This window comes from Contarinia nasturtii, unplaced genomic scaffold (assembly GCF_009176525.2).
Source record: "Contarinia nasturtii isolate CC-2019 unplaced genomic scaffold, AAFC_CNas_1.1 Cnas_scaffold_476, whole genome shotgun sequence".
Taxonomy (NCBI): Eukaryota; Metazoa; Arthropoda; class Insecta; order Diptera; family Cecidomyiidae; genus Contarinia; species Contarinia nasturtii.
In genome coordinates this window covers 25,328-41,568 of record NW_022197829.1, presented here as the reverse complement: position 1 = coordinate 41,568, position 16,241 = coordinate 25,328, and the positions used below count along the sequence as shown (strand labels likewise).

The following is a 16,241-nucleotide window of genomic DNA, read 5'->3' as shown; positions in this document are numbered from 1 at the left end:
TTCGCATAGAATAACACCAAGGAATATGTGGAACGAATTAATTCTATTGAACTGTAATTGGTTTTGGACACTTTGTGAACAAACAAAAAAGAGAATCGCGTTAGTTTTTTCCCTTTCTCATGCAAACTGAAATAAACTGGGACTCATATCTTACATGTCATATTGAGAAAGAATTAATACAAAAAACCACGAGTTTTAGTAGTTTTGTTTCGTTAGTTTTTATCCGTATCCAAGACGATTGGCGGCCACCACCACGATGACAAACAATACATATGTACACAAAAAATACTGTATAAGGAAATGAAAAAAAAAAAAAACTAATTCCAACCACAATCTACAATAGAAATCCCCTGTTACACACGAGCAGAAAAGAATTTAAAGGAGGGGAAATTCAAAAAAAACATATGGACTCTATGTATATGCTACACCGAACACGTCAATTACAACACAACGGCAGAACAGTTTGGCCACAACTATCGACTTAATACTATTTTTTGTGAATTTTTTTCAAAAATATTTATTTTGTAATTGTGCATATTCTTTTATTTATTGTATTTTTTCGGACAATAATTTGATTTATTTTAATGGAATTTCTGTTACCCGTTTATTCAATGTCGTATTAAAATTAGTTTGGACGGAATGTCCATCATCCGGATTTAACGGAACGAAAGTCAAAACCATTGGATCGATCATCGTTTCGACGAAATAATTTGGGAAGTGGTGGAACTAGTGCAAAGACAATGGCACATTCACCAAAGCATTCAGCAACATCAACACATGAAACAAGTTCATTGCTTCGACAAAATCAAGAGTTACGTGATCGTTTGGGTACATACAAACAGGCACAGCAAAATCAAGCGGCGCTTGTAGCTAGACTTCAGTCCAAGGTGTTACAGTACAAACGAAAATGTAACGAGCTTGAGGATCGCATGTGTGATACTGTACTGCCACCAAGTCCGAAACCTATTAAGGTACTGTTCCTTAACTTTTTTTCTCATAAAAATCTTTTTTTTTCGTGAAAATATATTTTTTATGAAATCAGGATAAATTTACCAACGATGATGGATCAGACGTAACGCATCCAAATTATTCAGATGTATCCATCAACGTTGATAAGTTTTTCGATAACGCGCAGTATGAAAATATGAATAATTAATGACCATTTATTCATTCACTTACACGTGATATTTAAACAGTCATACGGGGGTGGTGGTCAGTATGTAAGCGGTCATTCACCGCCGATGAGTTTACCGTGCATGACAACCACAGAACAGCAAAAAGAATTCATTGCACCTTGTGCTCAGGACGATATTCTAAATAAACTTGAAAGTGATAAACTGAAGTAAGTGCGCTTACTTTGGAACTTACTCTTGTCAGAAAACTAAATAAAAAAATAACTCAATATTTGTTTAAAATTTAGGTGTGAGCATTTATTAGTGCGGAATGAGCAATTGCGACAACAACTGCAAGAATCACATCGAACCAATTTAGCATTAACAAATGATTTACACAAATTAACCATTGATTGGGATCATTTACGAGATGAAATGGCTCACAAAGAAGACGAATGGAAAGAAGAAGAGCAGGTGATTGGGTTTACACTACTTTGTATTTTGTTGGCGTTTAATTCACATTTTTCATTCAAAATAGGCATTCAACGATTACTATAGTTCGGAGCAAAATCGTTTGATTGAAATGTGGCAGGATGTGGGATCGGTTCGTTATCTAATTCATTAATATAATCCAAAAGTTTAATAATAACAATAATAATCCAAACATTTTTATTTTTTATTTCTTTTCTATTTCGATTGAAGGTACGTAAATCTTTCCGTGACTTGCAATTAACGTTGAAATCCGATTTGAGCCGAATGCAACAAGACATATCTGGTGTAAATCGTGAATTAGCCAATGCATGTGGCTTTGTCGCTGATCAAATTCGACAAAATTCTGAGAATGAGGACGCATATCAAACCCAAACCGAACGCACAATTCACGAATTAAAAACTCAAGTCGATGCATTGAAATTACAAAATGAAACATTCAAACATGAGCTTGCCCAACGCGAACAACATTTGAAAAATGTTTTGGGTGATTTGAAAAATTGGGAAGCACGATGCATTGATTCTGAAAATAATGCTGCACAAAATACACGTTTATTTGATGAAATTGATCGTTTAACTACGGCTTTGAGGGATATTGCACAAATTGTTGTTTCAGATGCTGAATCAAAACAAGACGGTGGCTTTGTTGATACCCAACATATGCATTTAACACAATCACTACCATTGCCACCAAAATCACCGAAACGCGGTGGAGTTCGCACATCACAAGCATTTGCCGAAGGTACAATTTCAGCTGTTCAAGCGGTTCTGCATAAATATCAACTGGTCATTCATGATTTGCAGGTGAGCATAATAGAAAAAATCGGGAGCTTAAAAAGTAGTCACCTATGCAATTATTTTAGGTAAAACTGGAAACAAATTCAAATGAATTGTATTCAACACAGAAGCAATTAGATGAATCGCAAAATGCACGTGAAATTATTACCACTAAATTAATGGAGTTGACTAGTAAAATGGATGCAACAAATAATCAACTGTCTGAATTGAGTAAAGAACGTGAAAGTTCACAACGTACAATGGAATCTTTGCGAAGTGAAAAGCATACAATTGACAAGGAAAAAGTTGAATTAAACTTAATGATTGAATCGCTTAGCATTGATTTCGAAAAATCACAAACGGCTAAGAATCACTTACAAAAATTATACGATGCATTAATCGAGGAGAAGAAAATGCTCGATCTGGATTTGCAATGTGTTCGAAAGGACAAAGAAATCACTGAAATGAATTTGAGGTAATTATCGAGTTTTGGGCGACTATGACTATGACTGCATTGAGCCGCTGAATAGGACGGGAAGTTTTGACGGACAAATTCGATGCGTCTTGTGTGCATAAATTATAATATAATTTTTAGTCTTCATTTAAAACAAAAACCTTTTTTTTCTCATGGAAAACTGAAGTCAGTTCATATTGTTATTTTTTACAGAGCCGAAGAATCAAGGAGTAGTAATTTGCGTGAAGATACAATTATATTGAGAGAAGAGCTAAATAAATTATATTTAGCGCGTGATTTGCTAGAACAGCAACGTATCGAATCAGAAGAAATGCTAACCATATCTGAAAAGCAACGAGCCGATCTCGAGAGTCGTCTTGAACGTTTGCACTTGGAAAGTACCGATGTTAAGTATCAACTCGAAAAATCGAGTTCATCAAATACGCACATAACTCAGGAAATAAAAGATCTCAATACCAAATTAAATGAATTGGAATTGGAAAGAGGTAATTTGAAGGCTCAAATTATAGATCAGGCTGCGGATATTGGATCACTTAAGAAAGAACTTATTGCGGCCGAACAAATTCGTCTTGACATTGACGCCGAAAAGATGTCGGTGACAGAAAAATTGAAAATCTGTGAAATAAACAAAGAAAAGGTTGAATTGGAATTGAGTCAATTATCACGCGAACGAAGCGATATTTTTAATCAATTGGCTCTTATGACTAATAAAAAAGATCAAATTGCCGAAGAAGTAATGCGGCTACAACAGCGTTTGAAACAGTTATCCGAATGCAATGATCGTTTAAATCGAAATTTAGAGAATTTGATGAAAGAAAATGAAGACAAACTTATTTTGATTGAATCACATGAAAAGGAAATTCAAAGGCAACAGGTAATTTTATTTAACTACTTTTTTGAACAAACTCTTTTACAAAAAATTTAAAATTATTTGAAAAAGTTCGATTATTTTTCTTGACCTTCTTATCGATAGGAACACTTTGCGGCTCTTCGTTCAGAGAAGGAGGGACTCGAAGGTATTGTGAGATTCATTTAGTATAATGATTTAACAATAATATGTTTAGACTAATATGTTTGTGCTGTGCATATGTTTCACAAACAGGTATCCTATTTGATACTAACACCAATTTGGAAGCTTCACAGAATCGATGTGAACAACTTGATCGAGAAGTGCATGAATTAATTTCCAAACAAGAAACAATGAAAAACAAAATTGCGCAACTGTTAAAAGAATTGGAAAGTAATGAGCGTCGTTTACAAGAGACAAAAACGCAAATGAATAATTCTTTGAGCAATCAAGAGGCCGAATTTTTGCAAAAATGCAATTATCTAAAGCAATTAGGCGAGGATAATTTGAAAAAGTGGAACGATGAAAAAGAGCAATTGAAAAATGCAGCTGAAAGTCGATTGCATAATTCATTGCAAGCGCTTGAAACGAGTAAAGATGGTGAAATTTTTACGTTAAAAGAGCGTTTGGATTCATTGCAATTACATTTGGATTCAGTATGTCAACAGCATGAAGAAGTCTTGATTCGTTGTGAAAATGAAAAACAGCAAGCCCTACTATTAGCTCATCGCGATAAGCAAGCGATTGCCGATAAATTAGAGCAAACTCAACGTGAGCTTAAAACGGAAATGGAAAATTTGGAACGATTGCGTCGAGAATTTGCTGCCAAAACGGATCGTGATCGCACCACTATAAAATCAATTAACGATGACTTGGTATGTATGCATTTCGAGTACTAAAAAAAGCCACAATAGTCACCATCTACGACTACGGTCGGCTCGCCAATTGCAGTAGAATTTATCTATTCGCTTATATATATTATTCGATGAATTCGCAAAATTCATGGTTTTTTTTTATTGACATCTAAACAACCAGGTAAAATTGAAAACGAAATGCGAAGAACAAAAATTAAGAGCCGAAGAAGATTTACGAAAGACGGATTTAATGTTAAGTTCGATGACGTCCGAACGTGATTTGGCGCTAAAAGAAGTGGAAAATCTTAAAACTCAAATAGGTTTGAGCGAAGATCGTTACAATAGTGTGACCGCCCAATTACAAGAAACCATTCGAAAACTTAAAGAAAATGAAAACTTAACGGAAGGACTACGAAAAGAATTGATCGATTCGCGGCGTTTATTGGCCGAATCAAACATTGAACGTGATAAATATGTTAGTACAAACAAAGAATTACGCGATCATATTAAATGTGCAGAAGGACAGCGGCGAGAACAGGCTCGTAATTTAGAAGAAGCACTTCAAAAGGTGGCTAGTCTAGAAGACTCAAGAAATTCACTTGAAAATGATCGAACACGCATCGCAACGCTATTGAAGGAAACACAAAACAACATGACCAAATTAAATCAAGAACATCAAGCGGCACAGGCCAATATTCAAAAATTACAACAAAGCGCGGGCAAGAAAGAAAATTATTTCTATTATTTAATAATTCTTATTGATTCTTTTTCGATTATTTGCCGATTATTTTAAATTAATTCTGTTCTTTTCTTTTGTGTTTCCAACCTAGGCAAAAAAGAAATGATGGGCAATGAATTACAGGCTCGCTTGTCCAGTGAAACAGATGAACGTGAAAGAATTCAACAAGAACTTTGTCAACTAAAAAAACAGGTACATATCCAATGAAAATTAGTTTAAAAAAACAGGTGCTGCTCGAGTAAGATGTTCATTTATCGTCATATAAAAATACATTGGTATTATATATTACCAATGTATGCTTATGTGAAGAACGTGTTCACACTTTTCCGAACGTCATTAAACAAACGTAAATTCTGATGTTTCTTTTCAATTCAATTCTAAACCATCGATTAATTTTTAACAGATGGCGGAGTTGGATGAAACGTTAGAGAATACACGCCAAGATTTGGGCCGAACACGTTGCAAATCCAATCAAGACGAACATCGATGGCATACACGTAAAATATCGTCAAATCTATATTATTTAGGAAAAACCTAAAGTAATCCACTAAAACTATATAATTATTTCAGGTGAACAAGAGCTGTTGGGCCGGCTAGAAGATGGTCGGGGCCGTGAAAAATGCCTTGAAGATCAAAAACATAATTTGGAAGTGTGTTTGGCCGACAGCACACAGCAAATTCAAGGTTTTTTTCTAATACAAAGATTTTTCAAACATTTACTTATCACAATATATTTAATTATTTATATATTAAATAGAGCTTAAAGCTCGACTTGGTGGAGCTGAGAGTCGTGTTCGAGCACTTGACGAACAACTTGTACAAATGGAATCATGTAAAAAGGATATAGAACATAAGCTTACATCGGTTCTACATACTTTAAAACGAATTGCTGGAATTCAATTTGATGGAACGGTTACTGCTCCACACCATCGCTTGCTTTCACCATCGAGGAGATATAGTCCAGCACGGTCATCTGGTATCGATTATGATGGACGTAATGAGTGTTGTTTGTATGACATTGATCCAGAATTGATTCGAAAATCAGTTCGAAAATTGATGCAACAAGTGGCTCAAGTAGAACGTGAAAAGGAAGAGTACAAAGTTCAATTGCAAACAGCCCGAAAGGAGCTTGATGAGGCGGCAAATCAACAAACTCGAAGTGAAAATAAAATATCGAAATTACAACAAATCCTACGAAATGCAAATGATGAAAAGGCTAATTTGGAGTCAAAATTGGCTCAAAAACAACTGGCACTACAAGGCATTGATGATGCACTCAAACTCAAAAACGATGAGCTAAATGCGTTAACTGATAAACACAAGAGTTTGGAGCTTCAATTCTCAAGCCTAGCTGAACAAAAATCACAAACAGAAGTAAGTTGGCACACAAAATATTTCATTTTTAATCTAAACAATATTCATGTAATACGTGTTTGATGTAACAAAAAAACTTAAATTTTGATTTTCTTCAATAGGATCGACTAGAAAAATCAAAGCAAAATGAAAATAAATTGGAGCATGAGAAACGTCATCTTTTGGATGAAATCGCTAGATATGAGGCTCGGAGCAAGAAACTTGATTTACAACGTATTGGTTTAGAGGGTGATATTCAACGTATGCAAATGACATTGCAAGAAAGGGAAAACAATTTGCGAAACTATCAAGAACGATTAGAGAATCAGCAGCGATCAGCAGCTCAAATTGAAGATAGGTATTTAGCCTTTAATTTTTGTCAAATAAAGGTCTATTTTAAAATATGAATAATATTTTTAAAAAAATCAATTGCAGGTGTGTTGCTTTAAAAACCTCTGTTGATCAGCTCAAAGAGCGTTTACAAAATGCGGCTATTCTTGAAACAGAGCTTCGTGGTGAATTGAACTGTTTGCAAAAAGAGCGATCGGAACAAGGTCATACATTGACTGCAACACAAGAGAAGATGAAGCATATGCAAAAAGTCTTGTCAAACTGTGAAAATGAACGTCGTATTTTGACTGATCGCTTGGATACCACACAGGCTACACTAAATGAACAACATCGTGGACAACAATCACAGCAGGATGTGATTCAGCGTTTACAAAATCAAGTGGCCGAACTAGAAGTGCAAAAATCAACCATTGAAGCTCAACTACGCATTGCTAAATGGAATCAAGGCAATAGCGACCCAGATAGTTGTGTTCATCATAATACGGACGATGTTTCTAGTCAACTATTGAAAGCGCAACGTGAAAAGAATGAACTTCGTCTGAAAGTTGAAATGTTAAATGAAAAGTTGCGTCATGCTGAAAGCAATAAATTAAGCAAATTTTCAGAGAATCGCGCATATGACTGTCCAGAAAAGGTCAATTTGAGCAACTTTGAATATGATTCGAATAAATTTGAAGATGTCTGTCAAAAGGAATGCAATAGTTCTGAACATATTAGTTGGAGACAAGAAAATCATGATCTAAAAATTAAAATTCGACGATTGGAAACATTGCTAGCCGAAAAAGATGCAGAATTAATGCGATTGAAAACGAAACTTATCGAGAGTTCGAAATGCCCGATGGATGACATTGAAAGGCATCGAGCAGCACAATTGAAATCAGAACGTCTATTGGACATTCGTGAACAGCATCATCGACAGCAAATTTCGCAATTGGAAAATCAAGTAAGGCTTTATAAGATAACAATGTGTGAAGTATAAGACTTACCGTACGTTTATACTATGAACCAAGAAAAACCAATAGTCATGTCGTAATCTGTAAATCGCCACCGTTCATGTATGCGACAGGTTTTATGCTTCGCATACGACGAAAGTGAAAAATTGAGTCACAGTGTAATGGAGGACATCATATTCTTTTCACAGATTCTTTTGTTAAAAGAGCAACTGGCCCAAGAAGCAAAAAGACGGCAGCAATATATTTTGCGAAGTTCACGCGCTGGCCAAGAGATGAAACAATTGCGACAAACACTCGGTGATTCCCTTAGACACATCGCGCAAGATCCAATTGATCCTGATTTATTGGAGAATGAGACAAGAAGGTAATATTCTTTATAAATGTTAACAAACTATTTTTTACTGGCCATTATATTGAGATATTATTATATAAACACACTATTATAACTAATATTCATTAATTTCATTTTAGATTAGATAGTGCCGTTTCGCTGAGTCTTCCACAGACCACTGGTACCAGCCAACACTATGATATTGGTAGAAGTCCACGTGCACCATACTAAAATTATAACACTTCATTGAAAACACTGCCACAATAATAAATTTAATATACTAATGGTTTTCTAATACACGCACGATGACAATTCTTTCAAAAAAATAAAAGAAATAAAAATAAATATAGAGGTAAAATAAAAAATATGTTCACTCTACCTCGCCACTTTGTAATGAATCTCTTGGAATCCACCGACCCTGATCACCCTGAATTCTGGCCAGCTTACCGTAATTAAAATCTCTTAATATGGATCAATGTTTTCCAGGGGCTATCTTCGGCACACAATATTGATTTTGTACTTTAAATATAAAGGTGGTGCTTTGCTCTCAATTGGGTCAGAATAAAAAGCCGACTTGTACACAGAGTACATGAAATGGTACTTTTTTGTTAGAATTGATCGTGTTAATTATCAGAGTTCTCAACTCCGATCGAGCACCGCCCCCATATTTATACTATTGTATACAAAATTTTATCCGTACATTTTTGTATTCGATGCGGCCAATCCATTGTTTGCATTAAATTTAAAATAAATAATCTCACCAAGTTTGAAGAAATTTCAATACAAATTAGGGGTACCTCCCATACCAAATTTTCGACTTATGAACCGCCTTGAGCAAAAGTTCAACTTATTACTGCATAGATTTGAATTTTAGTGAAATTCTATTATATTAACTGTTACTAAATAATAATAATTAATTACTAATAATATTTTATTATTTCTTTGTCGAACATTTTTCGAGAGTCGAGCGCTATCCATATAAATACATTGTGACGTCACACATCTTACACAGAAACGACATCTTTGTAAAACAGGCTAACTACAATGTAAACGTATAGCGAGAGGAGAAGGGAGTAAATAAAAAGGGGAAACAGATACGTTTGATTTACATTGTGGTTAGTCGGTTATTAATAGATGGCGTTTAAATAGTGTGCCCTTATTGCGCTTGACTCTCGACATTTTTATGATCAATCATTTCAGCGCAAAGAACCAACATCACTTCAACGTGTGTGCACATATGTTGATAAAATAAACACGTATTTTATATTTAATTGTTGAAAGAAAGCAAAATTTGCACAAAATAAATTCCGTTTGTTGAAAAATACTGAATTCAGAATGTTATACCCATTTCATATCTGTTTCATAGATGGCGCGTTATATTTTATACATATACGTGTGTGTGTGTGTGTGTGTCTCTGTGTGTGTATTCTTTTGACAGCTTACGAGACTTTATTTACAACTTTATAAATAGATATATATATAAAGAGTTTATTTACTTGTTTACCAATAAAATTGGAATTGAACTATTATTGAATAACATGTTGATGTTTTTGAGAAAGGTACGATATCGAAATTTTCTTTTGAATACTTTTAAGAGAATCTTTTCAATTTTTTAAACAGCGTCGCACAGATAATGACAGTTCAGACCAGTATTTGGAATGGAAGAAAAAAACTGTGATAGCCAACCAAAAACCAACATTTGAACCTGAACTGACAATATTTGACAAATTGAATTCGGATTGTATGGATGAAATGCTAGATTGGTTGGATTTGGACAGTTTGTGTGCGTTAAGCAGAACTTGCAAAAGTTTACAAAAATTCACGAAAAATTATTTCCAATGGAAGTACATATCGCAAGAGTTTACAGTTGGCGATGAGTTTGTTTACAATCCAAAATACGTGAATTGTTTTGGTGATGATGTTCAAATCTTACGTTTCTTCGATTCATCTCTGGATGATTTCAAATTTGCTGGATCAAACATTAACTTATGCCTGCGTGAAATTGAGTTCAATCAAACTTACAAGCTAGAAAATTTGATCACCAAAAAGCACATCGATCATATGAAGGACGTTCTTGAAAATGTTAAGGTTCTAAGGGCCGTGGATTGTGACTTCTCCAAGGGATGCGCAAAATATCTACTTGATTGTTCTAAAAATGTTGAAAATTTTGCATTCAAAATTCACAAGAATGTCCAAAAATATAAAATTGAATTTCAACGTTATCCAAGTATGAAAAACATTGAAATTCATTTTGACTCAAAGGTCAAAGTAACTGAAGTAATGAATATGCTGAAAGAACAAATTGGACACGTTTTTTTAGATGAATTGGTTTTGCTTTTTTGTAAGGAGCACGATCCATCTATGGTTTTTACGGAATTAAATATGATGTATAACAAACAATTCTATAAACATTTATACTTGATGTTCAAAAAGAAATCAATGGTATCCGAGCACATTGATCAGATAGCCTCCGTAAAAGGTCTTAAAGGTTTAACGTTTTTATATACTATTAATATAAGTACAGATATACATTTGACCGATATCACTAAATTACAAAACATTAAATATTTGTATTTAAACTCATTACTGTGTAGAGTTGATCAAATTGCACAATCATTACACCAACTTGAAGAAATGGAAATATCAGTTACATCTATTACTGCAATCATTTCATTTGTTCGTTACTCAGCTAACTTAACAAAGCTTCACATTGTCCAGGTTCGCGCAAATAATGAACAGTTTAATTGGTCAATTTTGGAAAAACAGAGAATCATGCTTAAAAATGCAAAAAAATTAGTTATTTACATGCCCGAGAAAAAGTTTCTGGAACTTAAGTGGTCATCTCCTAAAGTGTCTAGCGTTTTAGTTGAGTTCAAAAGAGAAGAAAGCTATAGACCGAAAAATTTGACGTATCACATCAATTCCGTTAATTGATGTTATTGTTTACTGAACCTGAAAATAGTTATTTCAACGCATAGCCCAGTTCATAGATTTTTTTTAATGTTCTATCAAATATACTTTGAAGATATTTCATGGCAGTTTGTAAACAGGATTGTAATTTTGATGGGATTAAAATATTATCCTTTCGGATTTATTTAATAAAAAATCCAAATGGATTAAAATGAAATAAGAAGGTGCTCGAAAGATTTTTTGTATTTATTTTTTTAATGTAAAATACAGTAGTTTTGTAAAACAATTAAATTGTATAATTGTTTGAATATTCAAAGAACAATCATTCTGGTGGGACACTGTTTCATATTGTATATTGTATTGACAATACACTTTGGTTGCTTGAGAATTGACCGAGAACGAATTTGAAATCATAAGTAAACGGTATGAAATGCAGCACCGAATTCTTCAATAAACGAATTAATGGTGGATCTTGCAGCGAATAACCGACAACAACATGTCGTGCCAAATTCACAGCCATTTCACGGCACACATGCGCGCTGGGGGGTTTTCCGGTTTGACCCCCACCTGAGGCAAATTTTTCAAAATTTACCCCCGTTTAAATTTTTAGGAGATTTACCGGTTTGACCCCCTCTGAGAATTTTTTTTTCTCAGATTTGCAATATAAATGTATAAATAAACTGACTTTGAAGTCAAACTTGCAAAATTTCGCCTCGCTTCGCTCGCCAACACACATTTTTGCTTGTTTCTCTCATGCAAAATTTGTATTTTAGTTTTCCATATAAATACCCCTTTCCCCCCCCTCGGGACCAAAGTCAATTTGACTCCCCCCTGATCAAAAAACCGTGCGCATGTGGCCAAGTCACGGCCTTACATCTGCTGTAAGGGTTAAAGATGGAAAGTCAATCGATATCTCGTTTTCATTTGCTTCAAAGTTGGCAATTGTCCCGAACTTTCGCTCAATTTCAGCAAAGGTTTGGTTTATTTGATCATCGGTGTGATATCTAGAATAGAAATGTTATTAAATATATATGAGGAATGATATCAAGCATTTATATTCGATGCTATATTGCTTTCTATTTACCTCGCCTGTATGACATTGTGAAGAATTCGATAATCGTACGCGGACGACCAATGTTGCGGGTCGTCATGCATTAGACTGATATCGTATCTCAATATTTTATCCTGTTCAGTAATTGTAATGTTCAGGTGTGAGATTCAAAACCTTCCGCTTCGAATGTTATATTGTATCGTCCCGATAGTAATAATCTCCAAAATTCGCCCGTCTTCCACGTATAAGTGACATGAGTGTTATTTTGAATCGTGATTGGGGCATTTTAAATTGATTTCCGATCGAACTTCGAACATATCCAAATACACCGCGATGAACTTCTTCGATATATTTAATCAATACTTCGTGCTTTTCATCTCAGTATTTTGGTGGACTTCTTTCCATCTTCCAGTGTAATTTCAAATACGCCATGGCTGCAGCAAATACATAATTCCTACAAAAGAAAGAAATTAAAATGAAATGTATCATTATTCCGAATTACAACAGCAATGCATTCCATTTTGATTTTTTGAGGTAAAACGTAACTGAACGCGAACTGAAATTTTGTCATTTTTTGCAACATAAACACATTTATTTACTCCTCATTTTATAACAAAATAAAACATCTTAATGTGTTTACATGCATTCGACAACGAATATTTTTGAAGAAAGTTTATTTTTGGACTGGTTTAATGTGAAGTTAGTTATGTGTTGTTTGTTGTTGTGCAATGTATTTGTGAACCGTGCGAAGTCTATACACAACACACGCAAGAGTTTAATGATAAATACAATCATTTGTATACTTCACACGCTCTATCCATTTGAATCTGGTACATTACACGGAAAGAATGCAAAATGACAAATGTGAACGTTTGAAGGCAAATATAATACACACAAATGCACACCAACACACTCATACCATCTCTTTCTTCATTCACCAAGGCATACGATTCATAACAGCGATTTGATGGTATTGGTACGATGTGTATGTAATGGAGACGACTCAGAATTTTTTTTAAATGGTAGTCATAATGTCAGCTACTGCGAAACAATTGAATGTGAAGACAGCTTTGTCATCGTCGTAGAATTTTGGTGATTTGAAATAATCCTGCATGGGGCGGAAATGAATGAGACGAAATTTTCTCTCTCATGGGCGCAGCCATATTGAAAATTTTGTATGCGCTTATATGTAAAATTGGTGGCGCCACTGGTATATTTGATGGAAAAAGAAGAACATGTTTGAGTCTCACTCGTTTATATGTAAATTACATAGGCATTTCCAGGCCATGTAATCCTGAGTATATAGTCTATAAAAAATTAAATAAAATGTCAGAAAATGATTCCGACTCAGGTATTTTTTTAAAAAGAAAACAAGAAAACCAACAAAGAATACAACAAAAACACAGAAAATTTCATTTAACTCGCCCGAAAACTTTGTTTCCAACGTCTCCAGAAAAAATAATCGCCGATTTGAACCGTGGACTCGCCGATTTTGCTGGAAAAAGGGCCGAAGGGCTTTGGTAAGTCATTTTTCTAATAAGTTACCTAATCAAATTACATGAATTAACGTCATAAATATAAATTTGCATATATTGGTTGACTGGTGTGTATGAAACAAAAATTGTGTGATAGTACCCTATTAAAAAATTCGATTTTTTTATAGTGCGGAGGATAATTCCAAAAAAAATTTGTCACTACTGAATTATAATTCGAGCCAGGTACAAAACGTAATCACAAGTCTCGAAAATATAAAACTTAAAATTGGTAGATGGAAATTATTCTTATCTGTAACACCTCAACAACAATCTCAACAACAATCTCAACAAAAACCTTCACCACAAACTCAACAACAACAAGGCCCAAGTAAAACGGATTCTCCATCAGCTTCATCAGCTTCGTCAGCTTCAACATCTGGTACAAGAAAGAAATATGGCAATTGTGTTCCAACATTTGTTAAAGCAGTGTACTCATATATGATGTAAGTGACTTTTGTTACCATAATATGTGTTAATATATCACTGATCTCATGTTACTGATTCCTTTTTAAAGTTCGCATCAACTCGATGTGGATTTTGCGCAAAAGATGGACAATTTTTTGGATGTTATAGAAAGGCAAATTCAATGTTACAAGCTGCTTAAAAACGACATTGATGAGGACGCTACAAAAATGTCAGGTAAGTTTCCAGTAATTATTGTCAATGCATGTACCGTTTATTGGTATCATTCCGTTTATGCACATGAATTACTGGGGCTACAAATTGTTAGACAAATTATTCTCAGTTGAAAATTCAAAACTCTTCGCCTCGCTTAACATTCTAACACGGCGTTTAATGTCAAATCAATTTTACAAAATCAATCTTTACAAAATATTAATACCGTTTCGTATCTTTACATGTTTCGCAAATTGACCAAACACAGCTGCCCTAAATGTTCAAGATGCAAATTCACAGTTGGATAATTCAAGCGCACAAAATATTTCATCACACTCACAACAGCAACAACAACAACAACAAACTTTGCCGTATCATCCTGGATCATCCGGCCAATATAAATATTAACACTGTACATCGCATACACAGAGATACTAAGAGACTGAAAGGATAAACATACTAAACCAATTCAATGATCATGTCAAAATATTAAATGCTTGTTGATAAAATTTGTAGATGCATTTCATCGAAACATCTGTGCGCTGAGGAAAAACCGTGATTTTTTTGCATATTTCAAGCTAACTCATCCAGAGGACTTATAGTGTATATTTTTGAAGTTATTTGAATGAAATTGTATAAATTGAAATAGAAGTTCAAAAAAGAATCAAGAATTGGAAATAAATAGTTTTGAACGTTGTTAAATTGGATTATTTCGATTTGTTTGCATCATTTTCTTTAATTTTAATTATTTGATATAAGTAAAAAAAAATCATTGACCTAATTTTTATTTATTTGATTACAACAAACATACTTGAAGCAATTTATTGGCAAGAATCACATACCAAACATTTTGTAAACAATGCGGAATTTCATGCAGAAATTTTAATCGAAGAATCTTTGAGCAAAGAAAAAATATATTCCAGAAAATCAAACATGCAGCTCGCTTTATTAATTGATGTGTTTTCTATCCGCGAATAATAGTGCAGATTTCGCGAAGTGGGTGGCTGTAATGACAGACGTAAAATTATTTGTTTAGTGTATGTCTAGCTGCATGGTTCAATATAGTTTTCTGACATAAAGCAAAAAAAAAAGTTACTTGTTAGAGTGGCTCTTGGTCTAAAATAGTTATTTCGTCACATGATAAATAATTTCCCATTGCGATGACACAGAACAAAATAAAGAGGCTTACGTACGCAAGCTGACTTTTCCGCATGGAACCGAAATTTTGGGAATAAACTGAAATCATGGTCTTTGTATGGTTGCAGTAACTTAAATTACCGTGAAAACTTGTGAATATTATTTTCTTATCAAAATAAATAATCACACCAAGTTTAAAGAAATTTCAATCCAAAAATAGCCTGTTCAAAGTTTCAGATCATTACGGTACCACAAAGGCAAGTCTTTCATACAAAAATGAAACTTTTTGTGGATTTTTGTATGAAAAGTGTGTGAAAAACTGATTGCATCTTAAAACTAACATCAGATTCGGGTTTCTCGTGCCAAAAAACCCCCCACTACACATTCATTCAACGTTCAAATTGAAAGAATATCATTTTAAGGCATTTTTCTCATGAGTGCCTCTTCAGAGTCTAAGTTTTACACCGATCAATCAATGTCGTTGAAAATTTGACCAGATCTATTCCTCGTAGTGCCCAATCACTTCGTGAGGTCACATTTTGAATTTCATGTCCGAGCACGAAACTATCGTGTCACTAAAATGGTTGAGAAATTATCAAAAAATGTATGGATGTGGGATGTGGGTACTCCATTCGGACCAAAAAAAATTACACCGGTCAACAGATATTGCTCAAAAACTAATCAGCACGTCTCCTAGTAGTCCCAAATCATC

General features: G+C 34.1%; 3 protein-coding genes and 1 long non-coding RNA gene across 5 annotated transcripts; 3 read left to right on the top strand and 1 right to left on the bottom strand.

The window, feature by feature from the left end:
• Positions 1-631: 631 nt before the first annotated feature.
• On the top strand, positions 632-9,620 carry LOC116338964 (rootletin). The gene is made up of 18 exons (XM_031764562.1): positions 632-971; positions 1,197-1,342; positions 1,421-1,586; positions 1,651-1,716; positions 1,815-2,405; positions 2,465-2,853; positions 3,046-3,727; positions 3,827-3,869; positions 3,956-4,575; positions 4,736-5,273; positions 5,385-5,485; positions 5,697-5,790; positions 5,864-5,977; positions 6,051-6,667; positions 6,769-7,004; positions 7,082-7,940; positions 8,139-8,314; positions 8,422-9,620. The coding sequence occupies exons 1-18, from the start codon at positions 741-743 to the stop codon at positions 8,510-8,512; spliced, it is 5,760 nt and encodes a 1,919-aa protein (XP_031620422.1). The 5' UTR covers positions 632-740; the 3' UTR covers positions 8,513-9,620.
• Positions 9,621-9,755: 135 nt separating this feature from the next.
• On the top strand, positions 9,756-11,417 carry LOC116338965. The gene is made up of 2 exons (XM_031764563.1): positions 9,756-9,840; positions 9,902-11,417. Exons 1-2 carry the CDS (start codon positions 9,820-9,822, stop codon positions 11,213-11,215), a joined length of 1,335 nt encoding a protein of 444 aa, XP_031620423.1. The 5' UTR covers positions 9,756-9,819; the 3' UTR covers positions 11,216-11,417.
• A 2-nt stretch (positions 11,418-11,419) lies between these two features.
• Positions 11,420-14,181, bottom strand: LOC116338968. The gene is made up of 2 exons (XR_004200947.1): positions 12,276-14,181; positions 11,420-12,195 (listed from the first exon to the last, which is right to left on the bottom strand). It is a non-coding gene; the product is annotated as an uncharacterized LOC116338968 (long non-coding RNA).
• LOC116338967 lies at positions 13,454-15,102 on the top strand. 2 transcript variants are annotated; one of them, XM_031764565.1, is made up of 5 exons: positions 13,462-13,593; positions 13,696-13,762; positions 13,906-14,220; positions 14,292-14,416; positions 14,661-15,102. In XM_031764565.1, exons 1-5 carry the CDS (start codon positions 13,569-13,571, stop codon positions 14,798-14,800), a joined length of 672 nt encoding a protein of 223 aa, XP_031620425.1. In that variant the 5' UTR covers positions 13,462-13,568; the 3' UTR covers positions 14,801-15,102. The 2 variants fall into 2 exon arrangements, with proteins under 2 accessions (XP_031620424.1, XP_031620425.1); XM_031764564.1 differs by having other exon boundaries at positions 13,454-13,762.
• Positions 15,103-16,241: the final 1,139 nt, after the last annotated feature.